The sequence below is a fragment of the Mus caroli genome, chromosome 2, assembly GCF_900094665.2.
Source record: "Mus caroli chromosome 2, CAROLI_EIJ_v1.1, whole genome shotgun sequence".
NCBI lineage: Eukaryota > Metazoa > Chordata > Mammalia > Rodentia > Muridae > Mus > Mus caroli.
The window spans coordinates 355482-380651 of NC_034571.1; the positions used below are offsets into that span (position 1 = coordinate 355482).

Genomic DNA, 25170 nt, shown 5'->3' on the forward strand with positions numbered 1-25170 from the left:
CAAAATCTTAAGGGCACATTAAATTTCTATTAGTAAGGACAAACAGAGCCACATATTTATTAAACAGTATTTTCCTTCTTGCCCTCCTAAGTTTCCTTTTAGCTTTAACAGTAAATAAGACCAAATATCTAGACAGTCAAACACTGAGTTTTGGTTTTGTCTGTCTTTTTTTAATCTTTAAACCTGAGAATAATCCAAGGTGAGCTTGACCATGGGGTTGGTAGGGGGTGGGACAGGGGGAATACCCGTGATGCTTTTAAGATTCTCAAAGAAATGCCATTTAAAATTATACTTTTTTCTTGACACATTCTGAAATCTTTGGGTAGCAGACATACTATGAGGCCTCAACCATGCACACTGAATACTATGTATTGTGACCAGCAGCCCCATGAAGGCAGTATTCTGTATGTACTGTGACCAGCAGCCCCATGAAGGCGGTATTCTGTATGTATTGTGACCAGCAGCCCCATGAAGGCGGTATTCTGTATGTATTGTGAACAGCAGTCCCATGAAGGCAGTATTCTGTATGTATTGTGAACAGCAGTCCCATGAAGGCAGTATTCTGAGTAATACTGTAGCTTCTCTCAAACCAGGTCAAGAGTTAGGAAGATAAAGGAAATGCTGAGTTCCTGAATTCAGTTCATTTTACTGAAGCTTATTATAGTCTATTAAAGCCTGGAGCAGTGAGCCGGGGAAACTCTTAGGAAACCAAAAGCTTGGTTTATTTGCAGCATTTGTTTTGTCTTCACAATGGACACCATGATTAGAACTCCCAGACCCAGAAAGATACAAGTAAGTTTTTCTTTATTGGGTTTTACTACACAGGGAAAAACCCCATCTAATCCCCAGAAGTTAATAAAAATTCAATCAGACATAACTCTGGCCAAGCTAAGTTTTATCCTATCAAAAAATTCTTGTATAAAACAAGTATCTGTTAAAAGGGCATGCACAAAATACAAAATGATTTAAATGCAGTGGACAGTAATTAAAAGTGCCTGCAGGTAAGTGACCTGAATTACACTGTCATCGGGGCTTGTGTCCCNCACGGATCTCAGTCCTGTTCAGATGAGATAGATACTCAGTGCGGACCTCCCACTCGCTGAGTGGCTCACTCTGCCTGGCACTCCAATGGGCCCTCCTAGTCACTACTCTGTCTGTTCAAAGAAGCACAATGGCCAGCCACTATAGACTTCTAGAGAAGGTGATTAGGGACTTTTCTTCTGTGCAACTAAAAAAAATCTTCTAAGGATTTCAGGTTCAGACCTACAACCTTTGTAATGGTATCTATTGCTTCAAAATAAGGTCAAGCTAGACGTAGATCTTTCACATTGTTTACACCTGAAATATAGCATTAAGATGCCAATGTTTTCATGTAAAAGTAGAAAATATAGTAAAAAATCCAGCACTTATTTGTCTCTGATCAGTGAGTATTAAACAGAAATAATATAGTAAAAAAATAAAATTTATACATTTGCCTAAATTGAATTATCTGTTTGAGTCAAGATAAAAGGTTTCATAGTAACTGTGGTAGCCTCACTTTTCAAACACTAAAGGGAACAATTGTCTATTCCGACTTCTCAAGTAAGCAAATGGTGATTTATACATAGTTCACTTTCCATTTAACCACCAAATATCTACTGTTTATGTGCCCTGCAGTCCTTTTCAGAATAAACAGTAATATACTTGGCAATGTCTTGAGCCATGAACTGTATATTAACATCATATAATACAATACGTAGGTAATAGAAAGGAGTCCGAAATACTTTTTCAGTTGTTAGAAGAAAAACAAAACAAAAACTATCGTGAGCTCCGTTTCCTGACACTTCAGTTGAGGTAACCTCTGCAAGTCTCGGCTCCACATTTGCATTGGGTTCTGACCCTTTTTTTGGCAGGGCTGTGGTCAATGGAGTCTGAAGACACTTCTCCCGAACCTGGAAATACAGGAAGAGAAACATATATTTGAGAACAGGGGCTGGAAGATGGCGGGGCAGGTAAAGGGTAGCTGTGGTCTTCTGGAGTGCCATAGTTCACTCCCAACATTCAAGTTGCCACCTCCCTAGCCTCAAACTCCAGCTTCTGGCCTCCATGGTACCTACATTCACATGCGCACACACAAATCTTTACCTTTAAAAAAAAAAAAACAATACTTTAGTTGGGCATGATGGCATATGCCTTGAATCTCAGCTCTTGGGAGGTAGAGGCAGGTGGATCTCTGAGACTGAGGCCTGCCTGGTCTAGACACTGAGTTCCAGGACAGCCAGGGCTACATAGTCAATGTTGGTTAACTCCCAAGGAAATAGTTTTGTATTTCTGTGAATATTCTGAGATATTTCGTTCTGAGCTATCTTGAAAGACGGTATGCACTAGTCAGAATACCTGCCATGATGACATTCATTGAGAAAGTCCAGTGCACAAGCGTTCTTTTTACACATCACTAAGAGCACAATGATGTGAAATGGTCACAGCAGGAAAAGCACAGCGTTTACAGAAGATATTCACGATCACAATCAGCCAACAGAATTAAGCACTTTAAAAAGCCAGATTCAAGAAAGAATAGAATTCATATTGATTGAAATGATACTTCTAATCCTGTCAAGATATCTTTTAGTAAAAGTTCAAAAACTGTAGTCCATATTTTTATTAGTGTTATTATAAGTCAAGCTTCCAAAATAGAAGTCCTGAGAAAAGTCAGGCTGAGATGACTTGGAAGAAAGACCAAGAGCTAGCTTTAGTTGTTGGATGGGCTCTGGGCCTTAAGTAAGATGACTTATCCCACAATTTCTTTCATGTTTAAAAAGATTTTTATCATCTCCACGCATAGTTTGTTTTGTTAATCGTCCTCCCTACTGATTTCTTTCATCTTCAAAGTTAGTTTGCTCCATGATCCAAACACTTGCCTGCATCCTTGTACTGAAAGCAACAGCAGTAAGATTATTCTTAAAAACCTTACCTTTCATCTGATAGTCAAAAGTCAGCTCTTCTCCAGCGTTTATGGTTCTTGTAGAGAACAATGCTATCCTGGGCAGCCGAGTATCAAGGTTATCGATGAAAACACTAAACACCTGAAGATTTGGGTCACACTAAAAAAGAACAATAAAATCTGGTCAAGTAAAACTGCTAGGAAGGTGCCTGCCTTCCATGAACCATATACATCTGTTAACTGCCCACAGGATCATTTTAAATACAGTTTTCATGTATAAGAAGATCTTAATCATCCATACAAGAACAAAAAGATACAAGAAGTCAGATATCCAATATGTTGCTTCCACAATTAATTAATTTTTGTCTCAGCTTTTTTTTTTTCCTGGAGAATTTTAATACAATTTCATTTATAACATGGGCATTTCACTTATAACTATTTCAATAAAGTATGTGTGTATATATACTTTAAATAATTAGAATAATTTTTGGTTTTGGAGACAGGGTTTCTCTGTGTACCCCTTGTGCTATCCTGAACTCATTCTGTTGAGACCATGCTGGTCTCAAACCCATAGAGACCTAGCTACTTCTGCTTCAAGTGCTGGGGTTAAAGGCTCACCATGGCTGCCATCACCACCTGGCTACAGTAATTATTTTAAAATAAAACTAGCACCACGGAACTCAAATTTTATACTGCATAATTTCATTACTTAAACTTTGATTTGGAATCGTTCAGTATTTCAGTAACACTACACACATGCAAGAAGCTCTAACAAGTCTGACCAGGTAGGATGATGTGTGTGCTGGGCAGTAGAGCTGCCTTCTAGATTTCAAGGATCCCACACCTGGACTCAACCAATTGCAGAGTCAACTAACTATAGATTATAAAAGTATCTATTGAAAAGAAAATCACACCAGAGTCCTGACCATGTACAGACAGAGTGTTCGTGCCCTTAGTCCAGTATAACTTTATATTCCATCAGGCATTAGAAGTAATTTATAGATGATTTAAAGTATAAAAGAGGCTATGTGGCTATGAGGTCTCATATTGAATGTAAGGAACTTGTAAGAATGTTGGTATCTGCAGGAAGTGCTGGAATGAATCCCCTGGGATACAGAAGAATGGCCGAATCTCAGATTTATCGTTAAGAAGAAATTACTTAAAACAAGCACTTAAATCATACAACCAAAGAGGGAGTCCTGACGGTCTCTTACATTTCACTGTGATTCACACACAAACTTTTGGTAAACAATCTACCAGACAGTTAACTTGGCTACATCTTTTCAGATCAGCTTTGTGATATACCCTTTAAGCTATATTTCATTATCTGTCATGTAGATATTAAATGATGATAGTACAAACCTCCTGCCCTTATTGCCTGGTACTAGAATGATGAAACTATGCAATATAAAATTTGAATTCCACTGTGCCAATTTTATTTTAAGATAATTACTCTAACTACACACACAATCTTTAAAAAGACTGCAGATCTAAGTTTTCCAAACATCAACTAAAAATTAAAGAATATTAATTTATAATTTAGGGAAATAATCCTAAATGCTCAAATGATCTAGAAATCCTTACATTTTACTTTAAAATGTTAACACAATGACATTAAAAACAAAATCAAACAAACAAAAAAGCTCAACCCTGTTACTTTTAAGCTGTATCTATGGGAGGATTGTCCACGATCCTCAGTAGATGCCTGAAACTGTCCCGAGTATCAAACCCTATATATGCTAGGGTTTTGTTCTATACATACATGCATACATTTTAAAAGATTTATTTATTATTATATCTAAGTACACTGTAGCTGTCTTCAGATGCACCAGAAGAGGACGTCAGATCTCAATACGGATGGTTGTGAGCCACCATGTGGTTGCTGGGATTTGAACTCAGGACCTTCAGAAAAGCAGTCGGTGCTCTTAACCACTGAGCCATCTCTCCAGCCCAGGGTTTTGTTCTATACATATATATTTATAATAAGTTAACTTTACTTCAGACACAGTAAGAGATTAACTACTAACAAAAACTGAATTATTTAAAGTTATATTAGTGGCCTGTCTCTATGAAAATATCTTATTGTACTTTCACCTCGTGGCTTCAAGGAAACACCTTGGCAAATCCAAATTGCTAGTATTACTAATCTTGTGCTTATGCTGATGAGCAATTACTGAGTAAAACAGGGACACCTGAACACCTGAACTCTCTGATGGTTGGCCTGATAACCCAGAGGCTTGCTAAGTGACTGTCAGGTAGCATACAGAGTGTATACACACTAGGGATGGGTGGGTCATATCTACAGCAGGAGACTTCAACTCCTAATCAGAATAACAAACAAAACTTAGAGTGAACTATTTCTAGAAATCTCCACTGGTTATTTTTGGACCAGAGCTAAATAGGCAAGTGAAACTGTGGAAAGTAAATTGTGGGTAAGGTGAAGGACTACTAAAATCTTAAAAATTTTTGTATTAACCTCATGAAGATAACTTTGTTAATATTCTTAAAACATTTTACTTAACTCCCTTGCTTATTAATCTCCTTCTTCTGCTATTAAGTTAGCTATTTATCCTATAAAGGGCCTGGAAAATGTAAATGAACTGAGATACAAACACTGTTATAGAACTGAGTAATTGTCAATCACCTCAGTAAGTATGTTCCTATTACAGCGGTAATACCCCGATTTAACAGAAGCCCTTATACTAAAATACTGTGAATGGCTGTGTAAGTGATTCTCCTTCAGTTGAGGAAAAGAATCACGCAAACAGCACTAATCTGAGCCATCTTATCTCTAAGTGCTCCTTACACTATGATTCACAAAATGGGATACGTTTCCATATCGAGCTGCATCCACTGTGAACTCATCAGACTCGTAGTCCAGGTCAAAGAGGTAGGTGATCCCTTTGTTGTCATAGAACTGTCCCCGTCTCTCGGCCTCTTCACTTGTGATCACCTAAGGAGAAACAAAACAACAGAACAAAACAGGACAACTATAGCTTTACAGTGTCTCTTTTTATGATAGGATCTCTCTAACCTGTGGACTCAAAAGGTCTTTCTACCACAGCCTCTCACGTAGGACTACAGGTGACCCTGTGTTCTCCAAAACCACAGAATAGGACAGTACTGTGGAACCAAAGAAACATTAAGCTATTAATACTGATACAAATATTTAAAAAGAAATTCAAGTTTCTTTTTAATCTATCTTATATTATTTATTATTTAAATATTTAAATAAAAGATATATAGGAAAAAGTATTAAAAATGAGGGAAAGTGATAGGATGAGAGATTAGAAGTGTAATTTGAGGAAAGTTGAAATATGGTACTTCATTATAATCAGAGTGTGCAGGAAGCTACGCACCTCTGCCATACAGGACAGAGATGAATAGAAGACTACCTTTATGAGCGTATACACTCTCAATATGCTCTAAAGCACGGGTCCTCACCCTTCCTAGTGCTGCGACCCTATACACTTCCTCATGATGTGGTTGCCCCCAACCATAAAATTATTTTTGTTGCTACTCCATAACTAATTTTGCTACTGTTATGAATTGTAATATAAAATATGATGTGCAGGATATTTGATATACGACCCTGTAAAAGATCTGCTGAACTCCTAAAGGGGTAACACCCCACAGGCTGAGAACAACTGCTCTAAAGGCATATGGTTCCTATCTGTGAACAAGAATAAATGGAGGCTGGTTAGAGAAGAGGCTTGCAGTGAACTATTTGGAAAGCTTTACTGTTCAGAAGAGAGTCAGGAACTGCTTCAGCTCAAAAATCATAGTCCAGGGGCCAGGGTGTGACGCAGCAGGACATCCGGGCCCAGGCTAGGTCCATCCCTGTCACCACACTACCTGCGCTGCTGTCCTTATGACCGCAGCTTGATTATTAGTTCGGCTGAAGACTCCCAACAGTGGTCAAGTGAAACTAAATCTGGGTGCTGATTCTGTGCCTCAGTTTCTTCATTTGTAATAACGGAGAGAACTGTTCTTTCATAGAGTTGAAGATTAGAAAGTTAATGTACTAAGATGTTTAGCTGTGTCCTATCCTGAGTACTACTTTAATATTTATGCATATAATATTTATCAAAGTAAATATGCTAGTATTTGGTAATTAGAGAATGGTCTGCAGCTCTAAGTGGCCAGAGTTTAGGTTAGTGTTTTTTTGATATAATAAATGCTTTTATACATATTTCACAATATCCATAAAGCATGTTTTACTTAATACTGCCCATCATGTTGATACCAAATAGGAAAAGAAATTTAATTATATTGGGCTAAGTAATGAAATAAATGTAACTTCTAAGTTTCAATGTCACCATGTATGTAGGTAGCATGTATGACTTCCTTCTTAGGACTTTTGCGTAAATATAGTTGTTATATTTTAAAATTATATTTAAAAAATATGCTTTGGTCAGTGGCTATGAATGATAACTATTACTATATTATCTATTTGCTCATATAAAGATTTACATTCCTAACTATGCCAATGAACCTTTCTCCTAAATGTGAAAATGGATTTCTACATATCCGCAATGACAACATCAAAATATATCAAGTATTTACATTAATAAGTTAGAAAGTACAAAGCTCATAAGCATAGGATGAATTTAATGTACCTCTCCAACATATTCCATGACAAAACTCATTCTTTTAATCTTCACAAGGGTTTTTACACCCCAGCCACAGCCATTGCTAGTTCTAAAGATGCACAGTGAGTACTGCGTGCCTTTTTGTACAATCCTATTGGGACAATCAGGTCCACAGCGACACCTCGAGTTGCATTCGTAGATGGGAGTGCCCGGTTGGATTTTAATTTGTTGCTTCTTATTATAAGCCAAAACAACTCCAGCTTCAGCAGGACAGCACTTCTCAAAGAAGCAGTCTGTACATGAACATCCAAAGGTAGCTTCACTGTTTATGCTGATCCCAGGGGCTGGCCTGTATTCGTTAATGTAGTAGAAGTCTAAAGGTGGGCCCTCCAAGTCAACAGTATTTTCAACAAATATCATCCCTTTATGGTTCTTTCTTCTGTTGAGGTAATCTTGCCATCTCTGCAGAGCTATTCTTTGCTTAGCTTTCTGTACAATATACTCAGCAATTGCAGGTTGCAAGGATTTTGAATTGACAGCCTTGCATTTCCTTTCCTGAGCTAAGTAAGTCTTCTTGTCATCAGAGAACTGCCGCAGGAGCTGTGGACACCTGAGGTTTCTCAAGGGCTCCCAGGTGTTTGTAGAATCTGGCCATCCTTTCCATTTTACAAGATAATATTCCACACCCTTAAAGTAGAGAAGAAAACACATTTCAGATTATGGCAGTCTCTATAATGGTACGTCTCTTAATTCAAACTGCACAGAGTCACAAGTTTCTAAGAGAAAAGTATGAGTCATACAAAACAAACTTTTGTATGCTATGTGAAACACAGAATTTAGTGGACTGTAACAACAACAGGCCAACGAGTCCTAGCCAGGGAAAAATAAAGGCACTGAAACCTATGACTGTTTTACCAAAAGTATTAGGTCAAACTAAGTAGTTACCTTGATCATGGAAACAGGTGGTCCCAGAGCAAACATTAGGCTAGTAGCTCATATGGCTAGCACAGTTGCATGCATTCTCTAAAGGTATGGCAACTTATATCCTTCAGTGTCACTGCCAAGTATCCCTTAGCTGTTCTAAAGATAAGCTGGGTAAGTTACTGCTAGCCACAGGTAGCTAATGAGAACCTGAAATGTAGCTACTCTCAAATGATAGACTTTGTGTATAAATATTGTACTTAATTTCAAGAAAGTAGATGGGTGGGGGCAAACTATCTTTACCTTTAAAAATGACTGTATGTTGAAATATTTTATAGATACTGAATCAATTACTGAAACCAATTATACCATAAATGTGCACTGCAGTACACATGTTTCTACAAGTCATTAATATTCTAGTGAATGCTGACTAGTAAAAGTTATGAGTGGCTTAAGTAGCTAGCAGGCATGAACGACAGCAAAGATCCACTTTTTATCACCTAGTTACTGGCCATTATGGTTTCTGAAATCTCTTTACACACAGTGGCTGTTTTCTTTCCTCAAGGTCAGCAGATGCCATTGCTATTTAAAAAGAGTTCACGTACATGAGTAAATTCTAAAGTGATGTCTTTCAGTAATCAGTTCTTCATCTTAGAATAGCTAGCACATATCCACAGGACCAGAGTAAAGCCAGAAATGTTCTTGAAATATCAAAGTGTGTATATGGGGTGGGGGAGGGAAGGCTCAGTGGTTAAGAACACTGGCTGTTCTTCCAGAGTACCTTGGATTCAATTCTCAGCACCCACACCGCAGTTCACAACTGAAACTCCAGTTGCAACACCCTTACATAGACACACATGCAGGCAAAACACCAATGCACATGAAATAAATATCAAAGTGATTGAACATCATTTAGATTTTTTTAACATGACATCTATTTCTGTGTATATACTTGTGTGGGTGCTCATGTCCATGGTATGGAAGTGCAGGCTGATGGTAAGATGTAGTTCTCTACATCCACCAGTGGGTCTCAAGGATTAAATTCAGGTTGTCCACCTTGGTGGCAAAGGCCTCTACTCACTAAGCCATCCTGCTGGAGGCTATTTTCTGAACTTGTAGATATTTGTAATACATTTGCCTGTGACAATTTCAGTAACTTTTACCATAAAGCAGGGACAGACAATAGCTATTTTACTATTAATTACCCCACCCCACCCCTACCCAGCATACACATAGTACTAGAGCTTAAACTCCGGGCCTGACACACATCCATACTGAGGTATAACCCCAGCCGTAACCCAAATTGGGTTAAAAAATAGTTGCACAGCCGGGTGTGGTGGCACACGCCTTTAATCCCAGCACTTGGGAGGCAGAGGCAGGCAAATTTCTGAGTTCGAGGCCAGCCTGGTCTACAGAGTGAGTTCCAGGACAGCCAAGGCTATACAGACAAATCCTGTCTCGAAAAACAAACAAACAAACAAACAAACAAAAGTTGCACAGAGGGCTGGAAAGATGGCTCTTCAGTTAAGAGCTGGCTGCTCTTCCAGGACTCAGGCTCAATTCCTAGCACCCACATGGCAGTTCACAACTGTCTGTAACTCCAGTTCCAGGGGATCTGACACCCTCACACAGCATGCATGCACACAAAACACCACTGCACATGAAATAACAATAAATAAATAAATAAATAAATAAATAAATAAAGGTTGCACATCCACAAGTGAATTTACTTTATCGTCACTATCAATACCTTAATGTTTATTATGTCCTCATCCGTCAGTAATTCTTATGAATTGAAAAACTCAGTTTCATTTGGGAAATTGTTCGTAATATATTGGTTTTTTTTTCTGTTAAAATGTGTTTAAGATGTGAGGATATGTAGTATATACATTATATTTACATAAGTATGTATGATCATCTCTGAGAGAAGAAATGGAAAGCCTCACTATACAACAGTGTGTCAAGCTGAGCCTCACTAAGGCCTAAAGAGTTCTTCCTCTAGTCAGGTAATGATAATTTGGAACTGTTGGTACCAGATCTACTTACAGGGAAGTAGATATGAGAGCCAACTGGCATTGTCTTAACTCATCGACTCTGTAATTCTTAAGGTTTGACTTTTGACCCCAGAAGAAGGCAGAGGCACACTGGTCCTTTTACTGCAGAAAACAATACAAGTTAAGTGCTGGCACCAAGTTCATGACTAAGTCACCACCTGAATCAAACTCACCACCACTGAGGCCCAGATGACTTCCTTACTGGTTAATCTTGGATAAGGCACTTGTATTTAAAATGACCAAGGCTTATATATTACCACATTGGTAACTACTCAATTTCTGTACCGTAAATATACTTATTTATACTTATACAGAATAGATAAGCATAAGAATACAGAATTGATTTTGACAAACACTTTGGAAATTTTTTTTATCTCTGCTTTGTAGCCTTATTTTATAAGCATATTTTATTTTTAAAATCTGAAAGAGATTTCTATCTTTGAAAAATAAAATTGCTTTATAAAAACCACTCACTTTTAGGCAAATTTAATTAATTCAGTAACCTACAATTCCAAATAAAAGCTAAAAAACTTTGGCTTTTATCAGACCTAGGAGGTCTGATGAACTACAAGGTGTAAAATCCCTCTGGGAGGTAAGGCAGTATGTGAAATAAACATTAATGCTTCTGTTTCAATATTAAATACCAAAATAACATAGCCATACAATTAAAACAGTAAGAAGAAAATCTAAGTCACATAATTTTTAAAAAGTGCAGAGGAAAGTAGTAAAAACTATACTGTCAAAGACTGACAGGTTATTTTTATGAATGGAACATAGTAGGCTAGATAAAAGCAAAATCTGTGGCTTGTAAGGAAGCATTAAACAAAAAACAAAAACCAAAGTTAAGAGATGGTGTGTCGGGGCTGGTGAGATGGCTCAGTGGGTAAGAGCAACCGACTGCTCTTCCAAAGGTCCGAAGTTCAAATCTCAGCAACCACATGGTGGCTCACAACCACCCGTAATGAGATCTGATGCCCTCTTCTGGTGCGTCTGAAGACAGCTACAGTGTACTTACATATAATAAATAAATAAATCTTTAAAAACAAACAAACAAACAAAAAAAAAAAAGAGATGATGTGTCTAGTTTTAAGCTGAGAATGTGAAAAGGGCAATGCTATGCCAACAAGTAACTGTGGACAACCGTAGGCACCTGCCTCACCTTTACTGCTGGCCACGCCAATACTTCTTACAATTCTTAGAGAGCATGGTCCCTGAGAACCTTAAATACAAGTGCACTTAACTCCACTTTACAATCTAACTACCAAGCCAACTAAGTCTTCTGTCCTCAGGTCACCTGACCTCTGACAGCAGCAGCCACAACTTTATACTCCTTAGGGGTCCATGTATGATTTTCTCTGTATTTTTGGTTTTGTTTTTGTTTTTTTTCTACTTTCTTTATGGCCATGGCTTCTTGGTCCCTCTTTGTATTAGATACTTGTTTCTGTTTTTGAGACTCTGAGAAACACTCTAAAGCCATATGTCACATAGGCAACTCAGGTAACTCCGGGTCACTGAGACTCCAGCTCTAACACTCCTTCTGGGCAGCCTTCTCACCTCACTGATGATACAACAATCATATGCTGATGATTCCCAGACTTTACCTGCTGCTCAGATAGTCAACAGTCTCCTGATGCCCAGGAATTCACCTGCTTTTCCTAAACCCTCTTCTGTATGATAACTCATCAAGGTGACCCTTATCTACCTACTGACACAAGCTGAGAAGCAGGTAGGCTATCTTAATTCCTTCTCTCTAATCTAGTCCATCATCAAGTCTCATTAGAGACGGGCTTCTTCCTACCCATCTCCATGACAGAAGATTAGTTACCTCTGGCTCTCAGTTCTTATCTGGATTATCATACTAATCTTCCAGATTGTCTCCCTGCCTCCAAACTGGTAATTCTCCAATCTGTCCTTCACGATGAAAACATAAGGTTTATTTTATAAAAACAAAAAAATCCATAGAACCACTTACTGCTCTATTGTGCTTTGCTTGCAAATTCCCCTGTTGCCTACATAGAGGTTCAACCTTCCATTTATAACAAAGCTATTCTTAGTCTGGTTGCTGGGGCAGGGTAACATCATAGTAGAATGCTTGCCCAACATATCCAAGGCCCTGGGTTCTATTCCCAGCAACACAAAACAATCCGAAATACTTCCTCAGTAGGGTTTAGTGGTTCACATGTATAGTCTCAGCTACTCTAGAGATAAAGGTATGGGGATTATTTGAGATCACAAGTTCCAGTCTGGACAACACAACATCTATTAAAAAAAAGTCAGGGCAGGAAGATGCCATAGCAGGTAAAGGCACACCAACTCCAGGTCTGACAACCCGAGTTTGATCTCTAGTCCCCACATGGTGCAAGGAGAGAACCAACGCAAAGTTGTCCTCTGAACCCTACATATTGCAACTGTAGGTTTGGAAGGGCAGAGAGGCAGATTCTGGGAGCCCAATGGCCAGTCAGCATAACCCAAATGGAATGCATCTGGCTCAGTGAGAGATCCTGTCCTAGAGGAATAAGGCTAAGATGGATGGTCTTTCTGTAGCTTCCACACGTGCTCACAGAACCACACACACACACACACACACACACACACACACACTATAAATAAATATATGAAAAGTATCTTTAGAATGAGCAAAGGATCTGGATAATTAGTTCATCACAAAAGATACAAACATCCAGTAGAGAATGATAAGATGTTGAACATCATTAACCTCCAGAGAAATGTAAGTAAAGGCCACAATGAGATGTGCTTCTCACGACAGTCAGCTACAGAGACACTAATGCTCATACTCTGCTGGGGTGCAAGCATGAGGGTGCAGAGCTCTGGAAAAGGCTAGCAGTTCCCAAAAGAGCTCAACAAAAATATCTTAGGACCTAGCAATTCCACTTCAAGAGAAATGAAAACTATGTCCATACAGAAGTTTGCATATGAACATCATAACAGCATTGTTTATAACAGCCCCCAGATGGAAACAAGTCAAAATTTGTCTGTCCCACAATAAATGTGATGCCTCAACACAATTGAACATATCTGGCACAGAAAGGGAAGAAGTAAGATCTTACACTACCTGAGAGAGCCTTAAAACATTATTCTAGGCTGGGCCTCTGGAACCAGAGGCAGGTGGACCTCTGTGAGTTTGAGGCCAGCCTGATCTTCAGAACAGGAAAGGCTACCTAGAGAAACCCTGTCTTGAAAAACCAAAAGAAAAAAGAAATTATTCCAAGGATGAGTCCAGTGGTGCAGACTTGTAATCTCAGCTCCTCAGATGGCTAAAGTGAAGAGGATTCCATGTTCAAGACTTTTCTGGGCTTCAGAGTGAGCTCAAGGCCAACCTGTGCTACTTTAGCAAGGCTTCATTTCAAAATGAAAAATAAAAGGGCTAGGGAATATAACTCAGTGGTAGGGCACTTGCCCAGTTCATGCTCCATCAGTGAAGCTGGTAACTAAGATGCAGGTATTAGACTTACACTGAAAATGACAGGGACACGATACATCACTGTGGAAGAGCACCTGCTCCAGAAAGATGAGGACCCAAGTTCCAGCCCCAAAGGTCATAAGAAGCCAAGGAAAGCTGCATGCACCTCTAACCCCAGTGCTGCTGGACACAGAGACAGGATTGCTGAGACCTGCTGTCTACCAGCCTAGCTCACGGTTCAACTAGAGACCAGGTCTCAGGCAGAGTGACAAAGCAGAACAAGAGATGTCCTTCTCTGGAACACAGAGCTGGAGGAGAGGAAGAAGGGGATGGGACATCCCCAAAACTCTACAGAAACAGAAAATAGACTTAGCAGTTTCTTAGGATCAGTAATTGAAATTTGGGCAGCAGTAGTTAGGTTTCGAGATTCTGTTTAGAGTAATGAAAGAATGCTCTAAAATTGACTGACTCTGTGAATAAACCAAGATTTGAACTGTATACTTTTAAGCAAATTATATGTCAATAAAATACTATTTTTAAATGAATTAGAAGGAAAATAAAAGAACTAGCTGTGCGAGTAGAGAAGGAAGGCCAAAGGGAGCCAAAGGTCCGAGAAGATGTAAATACAGTTTACTGATTGTCACAACGAGTCAGAAAGAGCTTAGTATTAAAAAGACGCTCGCTGGAAACATATGTTATGCAAATAACGCCAGCACTGACGAGGCTAGAGCATGGTGGCTGTGAGTTCAAGGTCAGCCTGGGACTAAATAGAACAGAAACCAGAGGTTTAGGCAAAGCCCTAAGGAAGTAGACAGTGAGAAAATGGTGACACCTTTGAGAGATTGAGGACAGAGATAACTAACTAGTGATGGAGGTGAGCTGAATGTTAAAGGTTACACTCATGGAAGGAGGGGTGCCTTCAGCTCAGTGTGAGAAAGTAAGGGGAGAGGAAAGAACCAAAATAGTAACAAACACTGGGAAAACCAGACACAAAGAAGAAAAAAGCAACAGGGAAAATCCTGTCCAGTAGAATTGAGCAACATGAGAACAGGAGAAATTTGGGGTTTTGCTGTTTTTCTTTTTTCCATGTGTGGACTGAAAGCATTATTTGGGCTTTATGTTTGCTGGGCTCTAACACTGAGCTGTAGTTTCCTTTAAAAACATTCTAAAAACTAAGTTTTAAGGAGCCTAAGTTGCCCAAGATGGGCTTGAACTTATGAGCTTCCTATTTCAGCCTTGCTAGTTGCTGGGATTCCAGGTCTACCAGGTCTACCAGGTCCAGCAGGCACAGCTCAATGGAGTTAATGCATATGATCAAACGATACTCTCAGCTGGACTGCTCAGTCTAGGGCTCGTAAATCACGATGGCACATGATTAGGCTCTTTTACGAGCAGGATGCTGAGGGTGTTGGGAGAGATGCTAGACCAAGATCTCTGTGCTGGGGAAGGCAATGCTACCACAGGAAGACAGCATTTCAAAGGATGAAATGGACTTAAGCTCAGCAGAGATGAAAAAAAAAAAAAAATCACATAATTTAAGTAGGACTCTTGATTATTTATCTGTAAGAACAGAGATTAATGGCCAGTTCTCAGAGGAAGGCTACAAGTAAATGGATTATGGAAAATATAATTATGGGATTTAGGTAAAATAGATTCTTAGAAGAACTAATTTGCACACATTGTAAGCTATGAAACAGTGGACTGAAATGACCACACAAGTCAGTCAATCCTATCACACCACACCTGTAGGGCACCGAGTCAGACAGAATGGCAGGATGCTTGCTGCTTCTCCTAGAGGACATTCAATATTCTAGAGCTGGCTTGAAACCTGGGTTCCTGCCAGTGATAGGAAATAGGATTCAGGAACAACACGAATTGCAGGACAAACCAATCAGGCCTAACCAATTTGCTCTGGGAGTTCATATGCAAACAGTCAAGAGTTGGATGCAGGATACAAACACCCTAAATATTCTAAAGCAAAAGCATCTGACGCTTCCGAATCCCTCAGTGTTGGCCGAGTGACTCTATGTCTTACAACGTTAAACAACAAGAGCTTCGCTTATCTTGAGGCTCTTTTTATGTTAGAGAAACATGAAACACTGCAGTGTGGACAGTCTCTGCCAAGGGGCTGGACATTGCCTTACCTTTGCTACCTTGTAGTCACACAAGTACTCCACCTCATAATTGTTTAGATTCCTTTTGGTGATTCCAATCGATTTACATGTGAGCTTTTCTTTTCTACATAATTCCTGGAGAGTATCAAGTGAAACTAGGCAAGGCACACACCAGGCTACAATAAGAAAATAGAATTCTTTACCAATAAAATATCTACTAGGCTGAAACAAAAACTTAAAACCCTCTCAACTGACAATGTTATAGTCTAGGAACGCATATAACAAGAAGCTACATATGTGTGTTTAAGAAAAAGTTATAGGATAAAGAACTAGTTTTGGTAAATTGGTTTACTTTCCAGTGGACATCTATCCCACTTTTACCCACATTGCCTAATTCTTGCTTGACTAATTAAAATATTTTACATCTAAAATTTCTTAGGGTTACATATAAATGCAAAGGTAAAATGAAGTAAATTTTTTCACTGTTCCATTTTATTCTACACAGAATATAACTGTTCTCCTAATAAACAGCTAAGACATTTTGTTAGAAATATATCTAAAAGATATTCTAAAATGGCCACAATTTAAAAGTAACTTCACTTCTTCTAGTCAGATAAGAATTTAAATATGAAATCCATATCCTACTTTTCCCATTTTGGAAAATGTCGAGAGATTTTAGCTTCATTTATTTTGTGCATGGTAAAATGTATTTTCATCATGCATAAACCAGAGAATTCTACTTTAAATGGAGAGCATAGTGAGCTTTGTAATACTTGTTTCCTACAGTTTTCAAGCCAGCAGTTACAAAACAGAATACAAGGTGGAAATAATCCATAAGCCAGACTTGAAAATCAGACACACTAAACAATATACGTGCGGAGGCCAGAAATGAACTGTATTCCATCCTGGATTTAAAAATATAATTACACAACTGATGTCTAGAAAAATGTAACAAACTTCACCATACCTACTATCAGGATAAATACTAGATGATCAAAAGTCCTCTGCTCTACCCGTTGGTGGGTCACCTAGCTACATAACTTTGGGAAGGTCCCAATCTTTTTGTGTATGGGATTCACTGAAAAAAAAGTGTGTTTTGTTGAGAACAGAGGTGACCAAAGAAAATGTATCTCTAACTCATCAAGCTGTCTTTAGTTCTCCGAAGTGGTGGGCAAAAACGTTTTGAGGTAAGTTTCCAGGAAGGGAGAGAGTAACCGCTCAAATTTTCCCCCCGCAGTCCTTCCTCATCCTTCCCAGTAAAGGACTTCATTGTCAGAAACCAGTAAGGATAGCTTCCGAACTCCAGTGACTGCAAATAACTCATATTTCTGGCATCTGCAAAAAGACTTTCCTTCAAATTTGCCAGAATATATTGATTTGCTTAGGTGTGGCGGTTTGGAGACAAGAAAGCTGTAAAAAACGTCTCATAAATCGCTTCTAAAAATCTTAAGGCTGTTTTGTCTTAATGCTAATCTCCTTATGCTAATCATCTGCAAAGGAGAGTCCTCTTGTTTATGTAACCAAGTTGTTTGCTGTTTTATTTATCTTTTCAATTTTTACCCCTCCCGAGAATCCGAAAACACAACCCTATAATGGAGGGTGGTGTTGAATAGGAGGATCAACGTACATATATTCGTATGAAACGTCATAATAAAGCGTTACGTGTAATTACAATGCACCGCCCCTCGCAATAGAAATGCTACATTTTGGGGCATCTCGAAATGTTAAAAAGAAAAATTGCCAACACTTGGTTTACAAAATCCCACAGCCTAAAATGATGAGAGGAAAACGCCTCATTGTCTAGATGATAAAATCCCATTTATAAAAACCATTCCACCATCCCATCCCCACCACGCTTCAAGGAGGCAAGAGCTACGGGAATAATAGTGTCACCATCTGGGTGGAGCGGAGAACAACCTTTTCATTCCAGAAGGCTTTGCACAAGCCAGACTTTCAAAGGGCGCGCGACTCGAGCGCACGCACGCGCACTGCGTGCCCCCGGCTTCAGCATCCACAGAAATAACCCGCAAGTTCCACCGGGCCCCCCAAAGTTTCCCGGAGCTCAGGGCTGCGTCTGCAGGCGCTTCACGGCGAGGCCAGACCCGCTCGAACGCAGGCACCAGGGGATTCCCTTTCTCCAGCACCGCACCTCAGCCCCGCCACCACCCCCAACCCCCGGCTCGGAGGTGGCGACCGCTACCGCCGCAGCGCGTGTGCTTTCCTGCTCACCCTTGAATAAGGCACCTCGTGCACACTCGTCGCCAAAGACCGCGGCCCGCGGAGCTCCGGACCTCGCTCGCTGGGAGCCGGCGCGCCTCCCGCCCGCAGACGGCCGCGAGCGTCGCGCCGTCAGGGTGTCCGCGCGGCGGCGTCTCGCGGTTCGCCTGGCCTTGGGCCTCGGGAGCGGACCTGGAGCCCGGTGACACCGCGCTTCTGCCTCACCGCCCCGTGCCTTGGCCCTGGCCGCCGCCATCTTGCGGAGCTTTCATTCAAACTGGCGCGGTCAGCCCGAAGAACTCAGCTGGCCACACGCCCCGCCCCGGCCCGCCAGGGACTCCGGAGCCGGGAGGCTGTGAGGAGCGAGGCGTTCTGACGTCACGGAGGCCGACCCCTGCGGTGGTAGCTACCGCGCCTGCGCCGCACGGTGGGGGCGGGAAGGGGGCGGAGCCTCCCGTGGAAACTGGCCCTGCCCCTCGCTGGCTCGTTACTCGCTTTGACTTCGGAGGACGCTTGCCATGATTCCTCATGCGGTCCCCTGAGTCCCTTCACAAAGACCTGACGTGCCCGCCACGTTTCAAAACGCAAAATAGGCTGTGCGGGGTTAGTGTGCGCAGGTAGCTCCTTTCCCACTCTTGTTCCTCAGCACTTCAAGCCAACCAAGCCCCACTACTTTTCCTTACTCCACACCACCACGACTCAGGATCTTAAAATTTGACTGCATGTTGGGTTCGCCTGGAGAGATGCTGTCTGCTTAAACCCCTCAAAGAGATTCTGATGAGTTGATGTGGCCATGTAGCAGCTGGACTCAAAGGAAGAGCCTGACAATTGTCAGAATCCAACCAACCCTGCCAAGAACTCGTCTTAGTTAAGGCAAACGTAAAAGGTACACTTAAGACAAGGACTTACTAACATTAACAGACTTAAGCTGAGGGCAGGGTTTTAGCCATATATGCTTGGGGAGAGTCAGGTCGTTCTCGATTTTACCATTGTAAATCTGAAAACTTGTAAGAGGAAGCATTATACACAAAAGACCATCTGTAATTCTATAAGCAAGTCATGTCAGTGCTATTCACAAGCACATACTGCCTGTCTTCTCTCTAGCCAAAAAAGCCTAGCTGCCTTGACCTCTCCATTGCTCCCCTTCCAGCCACTTCCCACCCAGCTAAGGAGACTTTAAAACAGAAAATGAAACAAGCCTCAGACTTGCTTTGTCTGAGAAGCATGTTCAAGTCCTGATCCTTTTGCTTCCACTTTGGTGAGCTGGAATTACAGGTGCTAGCCAAAGCTCCCTTCTCCCACAATAAACACTTTAACTGGAAATCATGGTCTAGATCAAAGGACTGACTGACTCCCCTTCATGTGCTGCCCCCTCTCTTTCACGTGACTAGATTTAACTCAAATGTTACTTCTTCAGAGGCCACTCAGGCATTCTGTCTGGCTTCATTCTCTAGCTCTTCTTTAAAAGCTTTTGTCAAAAATCTGTCAGGGTAGATAGAATCTTACAAATATTTTTGGTCTTACTAAGTTTCATTTTAAAAATTGGCAAAGGACGCTGGAGGCAGAAGGATAGCTTAGTGGAATAGCAGTTGTCTGATAGATCCAAGGCTCTGTGGGTTTTTTTGTTTTGTTTTGTTTTTTGTTTTTTTTTTTTGTTTTTAGATAGGGTTTCTCTGTGTAGCTGTGGCTGTCCTGGAACTCACTTTGTAGACCAGGCTGGCCTGGAACTCAGAAATCCGCCTGCTTCTGCCTCCCAAGTGCTGGGATTGCCACCACTGCCTGGCTCCCTTGTTTTTCTTAATTCCAGGGCATAGAGTAGAGCCAGCCACTTCAACCTTCATCAGTGTCTACTCTCTATTCTCAGAGTGTAGAAGAGTAGGCCTGAAGCTTCTCAGGGAACCCATGAGCACAGAACTCCAGTCTTCCCTGTGTAACAACTTTGTCTCCTGGTGACGTGGTTAGCAGCTCTGCAAGTGTTCTGTGATCTTTACACACTAACCTGCACAAAACACACCTCTCAGAACATGTCTTCGCTGAATGGCACCAAGCACTTTCTCCCAGATTCCAGGAATGCCCTGTCATTTGATCTCTGTGGTTTTTCTCATGGATATACTATAATTTTCCAGAACTCATATAACATGTATCATATCCTAACAGAGGAAAGTATATATTAAAACATAGCTATCTCCTGGTCAAGCAAGATGTTAAGAGGCTTGAAAAGAATACACAATACCAAACACTTCCTGCTAGAGCTTCTGTTTCAAAAGTTTTTATAAAGATGCTATTCCCATAAAGAACGTGCTCAATTACTTTTTACATTTTAAAGTTATTTTAGCCGGGCGTGGTGGTGCACGCCTTTGATCCCAGCACTTGGGAGGCAGAGGCAGGCAGATTTCTGAGTTCGAGGCCAGCCTGGTCTACAGAGTGAGTTCCAGGACAGCCAGGACTACAGAGAAACCCTGTCTCAAAAAACAAAACAAAACAAAATAAAATTATTTTAAAAATCTATTGAATAACTTGAAAACTCTTTAACTGTCTAAGAAGTTGTATGTATTATAAACAAAAGCTCTTTGGATTATCAACTTTACTTTTTTAAGGGACAGGATCACCTCAAGTTTTCCAGGCTATATCTGAATTCCTGGGTTCAAATGATCCTCCTGCCTCAGCTTCCTAAATGACCTGGACTGCAGGGCAAGGCCATACTGCTTGGTCAAAAGAATTTGTAGGAAGGTAAATTAAAGGTCCTGAGATTCAACCAAGGGCCGTGGTAAACATTGGCTATCGATTGATTTGGAAGAAGAAAATCAGAAGTTGCTGGGGGCGTGGGGGGGTGCAGGCAGGCATCACGGTCTTTGGCTTTGGGGTAGAAGGAACAGATTAGGATACTTCTCAATTTTCATGACCATTGCTGAAAATGTGATTGAACTGTGGAGCTTGTGTTTTCCAACTTGAATGTTCTCTGAGAAATAGAGTACACTGCACACTAGATTAAAAAGGTGAATTTAGGGCTGGAGAGATGGCTCAGCGGTTAAGAGCACTGACTGCTATTCCAAAGGTCCTGAGTTCAAATCTCAGCAACCACATGATGGCTCACAACCATCTGTAATGAGATCTGACCCCCTCTACTGGGGTGTCTGAAGACAGCGACAGTGTACTTACATATAATAAATAAATCTATTAAATAAATAAATAAATCTTTTAAAAAATGTGAATTTAGCCGAAGATATGGCTCAGAGGTTAAGAGCACTGACTGCTCTTCCAGAGGTCCCAAATTCAAGCATGGTGGCTCACAACCATCTTTAATGGGATACGATGCCCTCTTCTGGTTGGCATATAACTCTAAAAAAAAAAAAAAAAAAAAAAGCTGGGCAATAGTGGCGCACGCCTTTAATCCCAGCAGTTGGAAGGCAGAGGCAGGCAGATTTCTGAGTTCGAGGCCACCTGGTCTACAAAGTGAGTTCCAGGACAGCCGGGGCTATTCAGATAAACCCTCTCAAAACAAACATTTTCTCAATCTTGATGTTGATGTATCACTTTTTTGATGATTCATTATTTTAAATAAATATTTTTAAATTGAAAAACAAACAAACAAACAAACAAAACCCCCCAAAAAAAACAAAAGAAAGAAAAATATTTACTGTCTAGCACACTGCACAGTAAGTGTGAAGGCCTATGAGATAGCTTAGTATGGAAAAGCAATTGCCCCTAAGCTCAATGATCTGATTTAGATCCCTGGAACCCACGGAAGAAGGAAAGAAATAAGTCTTTCAAGTTTTCCTCTGACTTTCCACCATAACACATGCATAGATAGTCACATCCTAAATAAGAATAAATATAATAACAATGGTCTGTTAATTCAAAGTAGATTATCTCTATAAAGTATATAAAGACTTATTTGAAATTTCCTTTCTTCCATACTGTCAGCCAGGTGACAGTAAATATTTTAACTTTGTGGATCACACATCCTGTTACATAGCCACAGAGAACACATGACCAAGGCTATGTTCTAATACAGCTTTACTTATAAAAACAGTTATTAAGATAGATCTGACCTATAAGCTCAAGTTTACCAACCCCTGATTTCTTTTAAAACACTAAAGGCAATAACCATAAAATAAAATCCTAAAATATTTTCCAAAGCACAAATATTTTATATTAGGAATTGAACTAGTTCACCGGCTTTTTTTTCTTAGTCCTGAGGTCAGATGTCATATATAGATATAGACTAGATATAATCTTTCAATATCATGTAAGTTTACACAAGAAGCAGCAAAGTACTTAGAATTTTTTTTTTTTTTTTTTTTTTTTTTTTTTTTTTTTTTTTTAAAAACAGAATTTTAAGGACTGTGAGTTAGCACAGGGTATCAGCACATGTGGTCAAGCCTGGTCATCTGAGTTCCAGCCACAGGGCCAGCGTGGTGGAAACAACTCCTGNCTGGAACTCACTCTGTAGACCAGGCTGGCCTCGAACTCAGAAATCCACCTGCCTCTGCCTCCCAAGTGCTGGGATCAAAGGCGTGCGCCACCACCACCCGGCCTTAGTCAAGAATTTATATTTGAAGTTGTCTCCTTATTTAAAGATATGCTTTCTCTTCAGTTTTCTACTAATTTGGTACAAAATTATCATGCAAACATTTACCTTTGCCTTCTGCATCGTCAGGAACTTCTAAAGGGTACTGCCATCTGCTCAATAAAGATTCTTAATAATAAGCCACATCCATACGGTTTGAAGAAGTTATAGACAATATAGCTTAGAAACTTACTATGGAGTTATGGTTTTGTTAGCTTGTTTGAAACAGGTTCTCTCATCATGCTGTCCAGGTAGGTCTCCGACTCTTGGGCTAAAGCAATCCTGCCTACTTAGCATCCCAACAGCTGCAACTGATATGTGCTACCATGTCCTATGGGAAAGATTGGGAAAGGCTGTAAACTCTTCTCTTGGGGGTACAAATCTAGACATATTGCCCACTGCCATGTGGTTAGTAGTCACTTCTCTATAATCCTTTCTGTTATATCTTGGTCTCCCATGAGCTCAGAATCCAAGAGCCAAAATACATAATTACTCCCTTACACTCTGTGACCGTTGGTCCTAACAATGAGTAGCCAATAGGAGCTTGTGGCAGACCCTTGGAAGGTGCATCTTTCTTTGGCTCTTTGCAGAATCCTCTTTGCTTCCTGTCTGGCACGTGATGGCCCTTTCATTGTTCCCAACGAGGATGAACTGAAATCCCTAAAATCATGAGCTAAGTAGATCCTCCTTCATGTTAAAGTGGTAATCTCAGGTATTCTGTCACACTGCTGAGAAAACTAAAAGAAAATTGGTACTAAGGTGAAGTCATTGTATTGTTACCTAATGATGTAATTCACCTTGGAATTGGAGTACATAAGGAATTTGTAAACATCTAGAAATGAAGGCTAGAGTAGTGTAAGCAGTTAGATGGGCAATTCTTCTGGGGACTTGGAAGGCCAGAACATTGATTGAATGTGGACAGTAGTGTGGCTCAGGGGGTACAGATGGTAATGAACCTCTACTGGGAGGTGTGTTAGATCCTACCTCCTCTCAAAGCGCTTGTCTACAGCCTTACTTGTGCCCTAAGATTTTGTATGAGGCTGAATTAAAGAGTAATTTGCTAATAAATTTCATTGAAAAAAATTAATGTAGTCTAATCATCTATGGTGTGATTTTTGCTCAATGCCTTTAGTCATATTTACAGTTAAGAATGGGAAGGAGGGCTGGTGAGATGACTCAGTGGGTAAGAGCACCCGACTGCTCTTCCGAAGGTCCGGAGTTCAAATCCCAGCAACCACATGGTGGCTCACAACCATCCTTAACAAGATCTGACTCCCTCTTCTGGAGTGTCTGAAGATAGCTATAGTGTACTTACATATAATAAATAAATAAATAAATAAATCTTTAAAAAAAAATAAAAAAAAAAAGAATGGGAAGGAAAGTACAGAAAGGTCTGAAAATAAGATTTTGATTAAAATAGGAATTGAATCAAAGTAGGGTTGTTAAGAGATTAATTACTAAAAAGAAGCCAAGTATTTTATACAAATAAGAAAAATGACTTGATGCCACCTCAGGAATCGTTGTGACCCATCTACTGCAGCCCCACAGGTGAAAATGTGTTTGCTGAACCCAAGGCACTCTGCTCACATGGGGCTTCCTTGTCCTCCATGGCACCCCCTGTTTTTTTGAGACAAGGTTTCTGTGTATTTTCTGTATAGTCCTGGCACTCTGTAGTCCAGGATGGGCTCAAAAGTATTTAGTATTTGTCTTAGTAGGTTTGGTCAGGCTTTCTATCTCTGCATTTCTTTAGGAATAAATATATTACTCAATACCATAGTGTGCTAGAAATATGTAAACTTGTTTTTTTTCCTTTTCCAAGAGTTTCTCTGTGTAGTCCTGGTTGTCCTGGAAATTGCTCTGTACACCAGGCTGGCCTCAAACTCACAGAAATCTGCCTGATTCTAGGAGTGCCCCCACCCCCATGATGGCACCGCAGGGAACTGAGTGGGAGTAAGGGGTGCAGCAGAGTTAAAGGAAGTATCTTGGGAAATTTACCTTGTCTGCTTCCAGTCTAAAATGATGTGAGCTGTAGCACCACACCCTCATACTGGAAAGAAATCTCTGAAACCATAAGCAAAATAAATTTGTCCTGTTTGTAAGTTTTTGTTAGGCATTCTGTCACAGTAATGAGGACGCTAATACACTATAGTCTACAACTATTCTCAATTACTATGAAAGGGATTTAAATGCTCTTATTCATCAAGAAACTAACAGAAGTTATTCAAATTAGAACATTTGAAACTTCTAAAATTTTCAGTAAATTTTATTTTAATCAAATCAAACTTACACTTTAAAGAGCTTCCCTATTCTCCATTAATAATGGTTAGTCTTATATGAAAAAGAAAACAAAAACTCCAGTAC

At 40.1% G+C, this 25170-nt stretch overlaps 1 protein-coding gene across 1 annotated transcript; it reads right to left on the minus strand.

Moving 5' to 3' along the window:
- Positions 1–315: 315 nt before the first annotated feature.
- Positions 316–18592, minus strand: Suv39h2 (suppressor of variegation 3-9 homolog 2). The gene is made up of 6 exons (XM_021155442.2): positions 18252–18592; positions 16053–16198; positions 7540–8199; positions 5727–5873; positions 2951–3080; positions 316–1931 (listed from the first exon to the last, which is right to left on the minus strand). The coding sequence occupies exons 1-6, from the start codon at positions 18493–18495 to the stop codon at positions 1825–1827; spliced, it is 1434 nt and encodes a 477-aa protein (XP_021011101.1). The 5' UTR covers positions 18496–18592; the 3' UTR covers positions 316–1824.
- Between the last annotated feature and the right edge of the window lie 6578 nt (positions 18593–25170).

Coding starts and splice junctions, on each gene's coding strand:
- Suv39h2 (XM_021155442.2), bottom strand. CDS start 18,495: ATGGCGGCGGCCAGGGCCAAGGCACGGGGCGGTGAGGCAGAAGCGCGG. Junction 8,200..16,052: donor GTGACTACAAGGTAGCAAAG/GTAAGGCAATGT, acceptor CTCTACTTTAAG/GGTGTGGAATATTATCTTGT. Junction 1,932..2,950: donor TTTTGACTATCAGATGAAAG/GTAAGGTTTTTA, acceptor CTGTATTTCCAG/GTTCGGGAGAAGTGTCTTCA.